General features: G+C 46.0%; 1 protein-coding gene across 1 annotated transcript; it reads left to right on the top strand.

The window, feature by feature from the left end:
• Window positions 1–519: 519 nt before the first annotated feature.
• LOC123402473 (translation initiation factor IF-2-like) lies at window positions 520–1,616 on the top strand. The gene has a single exon (XM_045096396.1). The coding sequence runs from the start codon at window positions 617–619 to the stop codon at window positions 1,406–1,408; it is 792 nt and encodes a 263-aa protein (XP_044952331.1). The 5' UTR covers window positions 520–616; the 3' UTR covers window positions 1,409–1,616.
• Window positions 1,617–11,140: the final 9,524 nt, after the last annotated feature.

Below are 11,140 nucleotides of genomic sequence, written 5' to 3'. Positions count from 1 at the left end.
GACTAAAGAAAAAAGACCCTTCAATAAGGGTTTTTTTTTATTCATTTAAGGAAAAGTCCTTCCTGTTTAATTACATAGAGGCTAAAAAAACTTTTTTAGTCTAGTCAATGTAAACAAACAGGGCTTATATCCTTTTTATATTTAAGACGAATACGAAAGTTAGGGACACAGACATATGAAGACAATACGAAGGGTTCACTTGAATCACATTTTTCCTTATTTTCTATCGGATCACTAACCGTGTACGTATGAGAGATAATTTTAGGGGTTGGGCAAGATAGTAAAAGACCGCGTCGTTGTCAGAGGCCACGGCCAGCCTGCACGTACGTACGCCACCGATGCCGTGGCCCCGCGTGCCGCGTCCGTGCGTGGCCACCACCAGCGGCTTCGCTCCCAAGCAAACCCCCTCTCTCGGCCTCGCTTTCCCTTGCTCCTCACGCCCCCGGACGCGTCGCCCCTCTCACGCGCATTCGCCTTCCTTCCTTTATAAACGCGGGCGACGCCGCCCACCACACACCCACAGTCACGCTCACACCGTTGGTCTCGGACACATCGCCTCTCCTCCGCCCGCTGTCCCTCCCTCCGCCACCGCCAGCCGCAGCCCGCAGCAGCAGCAATGGCGCGCCTCGCCACCATCCTCAGCTTCGGGGACCACGCCGAGGACGGCGCGTTCCCGGACCCGCGGGAGGGCTACCAGCAAGAACACTACGAGGACGAGGACGACGCGGCGTCCGACGCGTCGGGCGACAGCTTCGAGTTCGCGTTCGCGCGGCCGCTGGCGCCGGCGGAGGGGGAGCACCCGGCGGAGGCGCTCGCGGACGACCTCTTCGCGCACGGCCGCATCCTCCCGGCCTACCCGGTCTTCCACCGCCGCCAGGCCCACGACGAGGCGTCGCCCACCTCCGCCACGGCGCCGCCCTCGCCGGACACGTACTGCGCGTGGGCGCCGCGGTCGGCGCCGGGGTCGCCCGCGCGCGAGCCGGCGGCCTTCCCCAAGAGCGCGTCCACGGGCACGGGCGAGGCCGCGCGCCGGTTCCGCCTGCGCGACATCCTCGGCTCCGCCGGCCGCTCCCACAGCGACGGCAAGGAGAAGTTCCTCTTCCTCCAGGCCACCCCCGCCGCCAAGCCCAAGCCCAAGTCAAAGACGGGCGCATTGTCCGCCGCGCCCTCGCCGGCCGCCAAGAAGGCCTCGCAGCCGCAGCAGAAGCAGAGCAAGAAGAAGGCCGCCGCCGCCGCCCCGACGGAGATGGACATGGCCACCGCGCACAGGCTCTTCTACAGCAAGCCCGGGGGCGAGAGGACGACGACGACGACGACGAAAACGTCGTACCTGCCCTACCGGCCGGCCATCGTCGGCTTCTTCGCCACCGCACACGCGCTCCGCCCCAAGCACCACCCGTCGTACTAGCCATCCCATCCCATCCCCTGCCCCGCCCCGCCCCTGCCACGATGAACCAAATCAGATTAAATTAGTTCGTTAATTCGTTGGGTTTCTCTTTTCGTGTGAGATGAAATGCTGCGACTCATCAGATTCGGTCAAGAAACCGCTGCTTCTAGTAATCTCGTTGGTGTAAATTGTAAATATAAAAGTGGATGGATCACGCGCTCTTTCTTGACCCCGAACTCGTCAAACCCGCCGCTGCATTTCCGTGTCAACTCAACTCTGCAGCGTCCGAGCTGATCCAGATTATTATTATTCCCGGATTGAAAACAAGCTGGTGAGTTTGGATAATCTATTACGTAGAAATTTCGACCGTTCTTGGTTGGAAACAGCCATGGATTGACCGATCCATCAAACTTTCCGGGTCAAAGGCTTTGAGTTTGAGCTTGAGGAAGAAGGAGATTCCGTTGCAAGTTGGTGGCTGGGAGAGAGGAAATGTTCCACGGGTTGCACGAGGGGAGTTGCCGGGGGGAGCTAGCAGCTGGTGCTGGACCTGACCGGGTTTCGTGTCTCTCTTCTTTTTTGGGAAGAAGTTTCGTTGGAGCTGGTTTCACACACCGTACGTATGCGCGTGCTGCTTCTTTCCGTTTGTGTGCACGAGGTCAATGTCGTTGTGAACATGCACCTGTTTATCAACGGTGTTGCTTATTGAAGAGCGCGGCAAAAGGAAGGTTTCATGTTGTTCTTTAGCTGGTCGTAATGAAAGTATCATGCATGTCAACTAGGTTTATTTGATGATGTGACACATCATTAAATGAGGAAAGAGAGGATGTGGTATTCTGTCACCTCCACCGTAACATATGGGCTCCAAACCGTTTGTCCTCCACCGCCGGTCCACACTTATGCTTTGTTCGCCGCACAGCTACCATGTGCCCCTACGGTACTCACCATGTCCGACAAATGTTCAGTTAAATGTTCGTGTTAATTTTTTTGTCCCTTCTTTTTTCAGCAATGGATTCGGGTATCAAGTACATATATAAGCATTATGTTAAGTCATTTGACAAGGAGGATTACACAGACGAGATGACGAGGACGCATGCGGTCCTAGATTTGAATATTTTGTGGAATCGTCATATTTAAATTAGAAATATTGCTTCATATGAATAATGTTTAGCTAAAATTAAACCAGATATGCGGCTATTTTAAGTGTGCGGGCTCGAAAATTGAGGGAAGGGGGTATGCGACTAGCTACGAATAACCTGCCTTCACATCAATGTCTGTGACTGATCCCGCCTGATCCGCGAACGAAAACAGTGTCTAATTTAAGAGTTAGTGTTGGTGATGCCCTTAGTCCCTAAAAGTTGAGCCGAAATTATGTCCAATAATTGACTAAGAACACATGAATTATATGCTTTAAGAATTACTTCCTCCGTTCCAAGAATTTTGTTTTAATTTGTCTAGATATAAATGTATCTAGACATGTTTTAGTATTTCGATACATTCAGTTCTAAACAAACCTAAGACAAGAATTTTTGAACGGAGGAAATATATCACAGGATCCGTATTTGAAAAATGTTTTCCATGATCAAAGCTTTGTAGCTTAGAGCATAACTTGGGCCCTTGCACGTCGGTGGAGGGGTCCATTCAATGTTCGTGTGTGTTTGCTTTAGCCTTGGTTTGTCCTTTCGCGTAACTGTACTGCCGAAATTGTTTGAACACATGCATATGGTTGATGGAAATGAAGAAAGAAAAAGAAAAAGTGATCTGGGATAGGCTGCAACCGATGTGTATGGGTGTGGTCAGCTGTCATTGAAAACTTGATCCACCGTGAATTTTTCTTTTCTTTAAATCTTTTCATCCACATTAATTACATAGACAGGACCAGGCGTATAAGGCTGCTCATAGTATAGAGTAACATATAGTAGTATCATGCATATGTTACTATTGTATTGTATGATACTACCTTCATAATGCATTGTATCATAAACTAGTAATATCATAGGTGATCTCATTTATTGACATGCATGACACATAGTAGCATATCATTTAACATGTTACGATATCTACCTTTGTTACTCTAATCATCTCTCTCTTCTTTAATTACTTGCCACATCACCATGTTTGCTAGTCCCAAGACTATGTTACTAGCTATGATACCCCCACTATGGCCAGCCTAAGAGGGTGATCGGATCTAAGAGACTAAGAGGGTGCTTGGATCCAAGAGACTAAAACTAGTCTGACTAAAACTAGTCTCTTTAAGAGGCTAAAGTTCCAAACACCCCTGACTAAAGAGAGACTAAAACTAGTCTTGAGGCTAAAATCTTTTAGTCAGGGATACCTCTACTAAAATATGCATTAGTCTTCTCTCTCCTCATTTAACTCATCATGCAAGTTCTGGATTGGAGGGTTTGAAGGATAATAAATGCTCATTAACTTGATTTTAGTCTTTTTAGTACTTGGATCCAAGCATGGGTGAGGTTAGCAAGTTTTAGTCTCACACTTTTAGTCATGGGACTAAAACGTATCCAAGCACCCTCTAAGATAAATACGAATTTAAAACAAACACGTCTGAGCATTTATTGGATGCGTCTGAACACGTTTGAGAGGTTAAATTTACCTAATTCAACTGTAGATCCCCTAACTAGGCCTTGTTGTCTCCGGCATTTCATCTCTCTCTCTCTCTGCCGAGCAAACGCCGTCTCCTTGTCCCTTGCTCGGAGTGTGAGTTGGCAACATCGATGGCTGACCACGCAGCATAGAAACTTCCACAGGTTGCGTTGCACACGAGAGGAATCCACAGAGCGGGGACCTGACCATGGTGTGCTGTGTTGGTGCTCCTTTCTTTCCTCCGTTGGGAAGAAGTTTCGGTGCTGTTGAGGTGCTGGGTTTCACACCGTATACGCGTGCTCGTTCTTTCCGTTCCTGTGCACGAGCATATAAAACGAGGTCAACTAGAGAAAGGTCGTCTTGCGAACCCCTGCCTGCTGTTTACCAACGGTATGCATGGGGAAGCATGAAAGAGCCATGTGTTCAAACCGTTTCCGGCGGAGTCTTTCTTCTAGAAGAAGACTAGAACGTGGTACTTTCCGGAATTGGGAACGAGAAGTAGGTTTGGTTACCTACCAGCGGGTGTGGCTGGCTTTCTCTTCGATGTGCCATGCTATTGCTTTCATGGCCTCCCTTCCCATGCAACTTGTTGTGTTTGAATGTTTTTTTAGGGGAGCTTGAGCATAGTTGGTTTAGTTTGACTCTTGACAAAAACATTTGTTTTAGGGAAAGCCTGGGAGACTTGTGTTACTTTATGTAACAACTCTAGATCCTCATGCAAAATATTGTTTCTTAATAAAGTTCTAACCAAGTGGCTGGATGTTTTTCACTCCGGTTGGGAGTTGGTGTTCGTGGATCTTGTAAACGCTGGGGGAAAAAATACACGTACAACTGCAATGTCAAACGAGGCATAGAAAATAATAATTAAAACTAATCATCAACCTTCTCGTGTCGATCCTTCGTGGGCGACCTGGGCGGAAGAGCCAGATCCGCCCTCCCGCGTCCTTCTCTGCCTTCCCCTGCCGCCGCCGCCGCCGGCCGAAGCCGCCGGGGCAAAGCCCCTCGCGGTGGCTGGCGGCGCGGCGCCTTCTCCCCTCTCCCCTCGATGGTGGTTGGCGCGGGGCAACCAGACTAGGGCAGAGGCGTCAGGCAGACGCGAGGCCCGACGGCGGTGCGGTGGTAGGTGTTGCGCCACGGTGGTGGGGCATCGGCTGCGCGGCGCGGCGGTTGCGCGGCGGTCCGCTGTGGCGCCGAGTGGGGGGGGCTCCCTTGCGGCGGCGTGGGCATGGATCTGGCCCGGATCTGGCCCTGCCCCCCCTGTGCGGCCGGCGGTGAGGCGTCGGGTGGCTGCCCTGGTGGCCTCTGCTGCAGATCCGTCGGTGGCGTGGCAGCAGCCATGGTGGGGCGTGCGTAGGCGGGTTCCGGTGGCGTCTTGACGGCAGAACTGCCTAGGCGGCTAGGGTCGCGGTCGGCGTGGGTGGTGGCTGGGGTCCGGCTTCGGGCTCTCAGTGACTGCGGTTGGTTCCCTCCGTCGCGGGCGTGCGGCGGTGGTGCAGCTAGGCAGATGTCGGTCCGGCGCCTTGGTGGAGGTGGCCAATGGTGAGCGTGGCGGTGGTGCTTCCACTTGGCGGCGGGGCGGACTGGTCGTGTTGCCACAGCTATGCTGCTTTCTGTGCGGAGGTGAGGAGGAACGGCATGGACAGGGGGCCGCGTCGCATACGGCGTGCTTTCTGTAGCACGAAGGTGGGAGCTTTACGGGCATATGCAGTCCCGGCGGGGCCTGTGGCCACGGGCCTGGTTTGCTCCTGCTATTGCGTTTGGTCGGTTACCGTCGTTGACGGTGGAGGTTGGGACCTCCCGCGTGCCGACGGTGGTGTTGCCCCTAGTCCGGGCTCCTCTTCTTTGTCGTGCAGGGCCCTCCTCACGTTGCTGTGGTGAGACGACATGGGAAGCTTCAAGTTCGTGTTGGCGCAGGATGGTGGTCGGTTTGGTGGCGGGTTCCAATGCGCCTGAGGTGGAGGTTGGGATCAGAAGGAATCCCTGTCGGCCTGGTCGACACCGGCGCGGTGGCGCCAGCGGGCCGCTAGACCTCCCTGGAGGGCATCGGGGCTACCCTTCCTTTCCCCTCGCCGCGTACCGGAGGAAACCCTTAGCAGCAGCGTCGTTATCGTCGCGTCCCTTCTTTAAGGTGTTGATTGGTATCGGCATCTCGGAGTCTAGGAGCTTGGTGGGTGTTCATCGGTGGGCGCAGCGGTCGCGAGGCTTCTCCGTTTTCGTTGATCCACCATTGTCGGCATTTGTTTTTGTTACGCTTTCTATGTTGTTTTTTTTGGTCGAGCATGTGTTGTTTTCGCCCCAGCACCTATCGTTGGATGTTTTGGAGTTGGTTGCTTTGTAATACAAAGCGGGCAAAAACCCTTTTTTAGAACTGCAATGTCAAATTGTTTATTTTAGGGAAAATATCAAAGAGACATGAATGCATGTCTTTCATAACTGACATTAAGTTTTCCTATGAGGTTCAACTTTGAAGATAGATCGGGGAACACATGACGTCGTAGAATATGGAAGATGTCCGACCTTTGGAAGGGGTCTGTGGTCATGTATAATGGTTGATAAGATATCTTTATCTTAAGTCTTGCATGTAATTTAGAGATGACAAAAAATAGAGTCTTACAATGGGTCATTTCTTAGCCTTATCTTCAATAACTAGTTATTCCTAAAAACATGATGAGACATATTGTGCTAAGAGATCATCTCTTGTCTCCTCTTAAATAAGAAAAGACAAACGTTTTCTTATGAGTTCTCTCTCCTCCTTCTCATCATTTATCCTAACTGTCATTCTTAAGATAACACAATTGTACATGCCCCGAGCATTCTTCACCTTGATCGATTTCTAACCCACGCGCGTTGCTTGTGTGTGTTCTTTTGCTGAAACTCAATGCCGGGACAGAAAACATGGGCCACTTCGAACCATCTCCATTCTTCTTCATTCAGGCGAGTTTGTTCTTGCTTTCTCTGTTATCTCATCCACCATGAGAATAGGTCACGTAGACCTTGGTTCGATCATGAGCCCGAGGGGTGTGCGCGCGCGTCATTACTGGTAGCATCAATAGTACTTTCACCGTCACAGTTTAGAAGACGTATTAGAAATTCTCTGGGACCTATGTGGTTATTGATTGGTTGTCCGATAGATTGAAAAATAACATTTACACTACACATGCATATAAAAGTAGTACTACAACAGAGTACTAATTAGCTGTTAGGAGTAAATGTAATGCACAATAAACCTTGTCTATTGTGAAAATACAATAAATTTAGTCTTGCCTTCTAAACTGTGATGAAGTAAGTACTACTAGCTTGTTTTTGTGTTGGTTAACTTTTGTGCTGTAATTAATTGTTACTTCTGGCAGCTCTTGTACCGGAAGGGATTACATGGTTTCGAGCTTAGATACACCTGAATAAAAGATAAAAATAAAAAATAACATTTAATAAATGATTTTTTAACAGATATGATGGAATGTTCTACGTAACGTATGTGCAACATCTACTTCTCACACCTCCTGGAGTCTTTCTTCTAGAAAGAACATGGTGCTTTTCCCGAATTGGAAACGAGGGTAGGTGTGGCGTGAAGCATCGAGGTCAGCTACCCAACCTACCCCGTGAGTGGCTTTCTCCTCTATGTGCATTGTTGTATTGTTTTTATGATCTGTTACATTCTTTATTATCCCCCCCCTTCCCTTTCCATGCAACTTGTTGTGCTTTGTATTTGTGTGAACTTAACTACTTAGTTTAGTTTGACTTGACAAAGATATTGTTTTAATGAAAGTCTTGGGAATTTTGTGCTGAAAGTTCTAACCTAGAGGTTGGATGTTTTTTTTATTCCGGTAGAAAGTTGGTGTTCATGGGTTGTAAACACCGAGAAATTAATACAATTATAGTTGCAATGTCAAATAGACTTTTCTTTGAGGGAGAATATCAAAGAGATCTGAATGTCTTTCATAACAAATCTTGACATCAAGTTTTCCTGTGAGGCTACACTTTGAAGAGAACCGGGAACAAGCAATCGACGACGTGGAACAAGGAAGGAGTCCTAACTTTGGAAGGGCCCTAGCATTCTACACTTTGTACAATTTCTAAGGGATGCTCATTGTCTTTGTGAGGCTGCACTTTGAAGACATAACAAATCTTGACATCAGGTTTTCGTGTGAGGTTGCACTTTGAAGATGGAACCGGAAACAAGCAAATGATGACGTAGAAGAAGGAAGGAGTCGGAACTTTGGAAGGTGAAGGAGTCGAAACTTTGGAAGGGTCCCGAGCATTCACCTTGTACAATTTCTAAGGGATGCTCATTGTCTTTGGATCCCAATTTCTTTGCACCCACATTGATCCAAGTTTGGGTCTCAATCTTGATGCTAGAAAGTAGAACCGCCAGTGGGGCACTCTTGAGATGGAAGATGCAAGCGTTTCTTTCATTCCAGATTGTTCAAGATATGAGCATGAAGAGCGTCGTCATGGCCCTCCTATTTGGAATGGTAGAGTCGGAAAGCCCTATCCACCACTCATCGGTCGAACGTGACAAGTGCCAAGTGGAATTGTTTATGTTCACGAGTTGAAGACAATCTTTGATCATTCCTCAAAGTCTAATAGTGTACCAGAATTTGAAGAGGAGGTGATCGATTAATTCTTGCACGTAGTTAGAAAGTGGACAAAGCTCACAACTAGGCCATCCCCGCTTGACCAAGCGGTCAGCAATCCAAACTCTATTTTGCATAACTGACATGAAGTTTTCTTATGAGGTTTAACTTTGAAGATAGATCGAAGAAAAGGCACATGACGACGTAGAATATAGAAGATGTCTGACCTTCGAAAGAGATCTTAGCATTTTTCCCTTTATCATATGCGTGACACCTCCTTAGCGATGTGTCACGATAAAGGGGACTGGTCAATAAACCTGCAACAACAAAACATGCGTCTATGTCCTCACAAGAGAACAGGTTGACACTTACCCTCACATTTAATGTGATACATATGCTATTGTGCCCAATACAGTTAGCCATTTTCATTGCAACTTATGCGTATAAATGGAGGCCCATGGCTGCGTAGAAAAGGGTTGGCTTCTACAACAATTATACTCTAGATAATCCAGAGAGATAGCATTGTAGCACGACTATTAGCCAGGCTAGCTCCCGGCAAGGAGTGTTCTTCTTTCTAAACAAAGATTCACCACTTCTAGTGAATAACAACCAACAGGGCGTAGGGTTTTACGCTTCCAATCGGCCTCAACCTGGGTAAAAATCATCATGTCTCAACATCCTTTACATTATGTCGTAGAAGATCTTCAGCGTGTTAGTGCCCTCGCCGAATCACAAAGTGGACGTACCTCGTCTCTCGGTGTTGTGTTTGCATGCACGGCAGTACGACTGCCAATACGTACGGTTTTACTGGACGCCATCCTCTCCTCTGTAGTTGATTGAGCACCTCTGGTTGATTGACATTGGTCTTCACGCCCGTTATATTTTTTATGACTTGAATTATCATCAAAAATACCCATTTCTGTAGGAAATAAAATAAACAAAGATAGTGTAATTTTGCAATTATTATGGGCGTGAAAAGGAGTGTAAAATAAACAAAGACATTAGTATGCAAATCAAAGTGGTTATCTCTCAGAAAAATCATAAGTTAACTGGTATAAACACTAGTAAAAAGGAGTATAAATAAATCTTGATTGTCCTATTGCAGGGAACAATTAAGTAAGGACATCATTGTTAGAAATAATGATAAGGTTTTATTTCACTTACGCTATGTATGTCTAGATAGTCTACCGTTTTCTTCATGTAAAAACATAACATAGTTGTAGCGGCGACATTGGTTACTATGCAAGATGGCTTGGCCAAAACAGTCACATCCCAAAAATTTCAAATTTTAAAATGTGATTACAAAATTAGGATTAATTAAAAACTTTGCAATTTTTGCTCGTTTTGCATGTCCATAGCTGCTTCGACTAGGATTTGTTAGTTTTAGTTGTCAGTTCTTACTCAAAACATAGAATTATTTAGAACCCTAAAATAATTTTTAGGAATGTGCCAAAATGGAGCTTACAAATTTAGGATAGATATTTTATTTAATATTTGCACAGGAAATGTTTCTCCTAAGTCCTAAATATTAATTGGAGTTATGTCAAAAATTTCTAGAAGGAATTGAATTAAATGTTATTTGTAAATCAAATTTAAATTCCAAAGGAAAAATGAAAACAGAAACCTAACATAAAGGACAAGCAGCCCAAAGGTTCGGCTCTACACCTCATCACGACAATGGCATGAGCGCATGACAACGGGAGCGGTGTCGGGGACTCCTGGTGCCCGTTTTACTTTTATTGGTATTTCTGAAATGGTAGCATATTTTATTTAAATATTAGATAATGTTAATGGTTCATTTAAAAAATATTTTTTTTTACATAATTGTGATTTTATTTAAGATTAAAGATGTTCATGACCTTTCTAAAAAACGTTCACATTCTTCAAAAACCTGTCCTTGTCATTTAGGAATTGTTTGTAAAATGGAAATGATGTCCGTATAATTCAAAAAATATGTTTAGTCTCATTAGAAAAATGTACTCTCTCTGATAGAAATTAATTATCGCAGGTATGCCAACTAATATGGATTGGAGGGAGTACATGAAATTTTTTAAAAAAAATGTTTACGTGTTTGAGAATTATGTACTTGACGTTTTAGGAAGTGTTTATACATTGCAAAAAGATGTCCGCGCAGTATGGTAAAAAGTTTCCTACCATTCCAAATAATGTACGTAACATTTAAAGAAATGTTCACATGTTTGAAAAAATGTTCATGCCATCTAGAAAAAGCTAATATAATACATTTTTAATGTTAATTATCATTAGAAAAATCTCAACGTGTATTTGAAAAAATGTTCCTCATATTTTAGAAAATTATAAAAATGTATAATCCTTCATCCACCTCTCATTCATGGGAGAAGCACTCAGAACACATACTTCACTGCCATATCCATTTTTTGAGAGAGAACCATCTACTCATGTGTTAAGACCAAGATATTCCGATCCTATCATTTAAAACTTGATCTCTAACCCTCCAAACTGCTTTTCACCAAAATCAACCTCTCATACCCATGCATATTCTGTGAGAGAGTGATTTGTGTTGAGGAGACTATCTTTAGAAGCACAAGAGCAAGGAGTT

Source organism: Hordeum vulgare, chromosome 6H (genome assembly GCF_904849725.1).
Source record: "Hordeum vulgare subsp. vulgare chromosome 6H, MorexV3_pseudomolecules_assembly, whole genome shotgun sequence".
NCBI classification, from domain to species: Eukaryota; Viridiplantae; Streptophyta; class Magnoliopsida; order Poales; family Poaceae; genus Hordeum; species Hordeum vulgare.
The sequence above is the reverse complement of the archived record's forward strand: the minus strand, read 5'-3'. Positions and strand labels throughout refer to the sequence as shown.

Bases quoted from the DNA above. Each gene is read 5' to 3' on its own strand.
- LOC123402473 (XM_045096396.1), top strand. From the start codon at position 617: ATGGCGCGCCTCGCCACCATCCTCAGCTTCGGGGACCACGCCGAGGAC.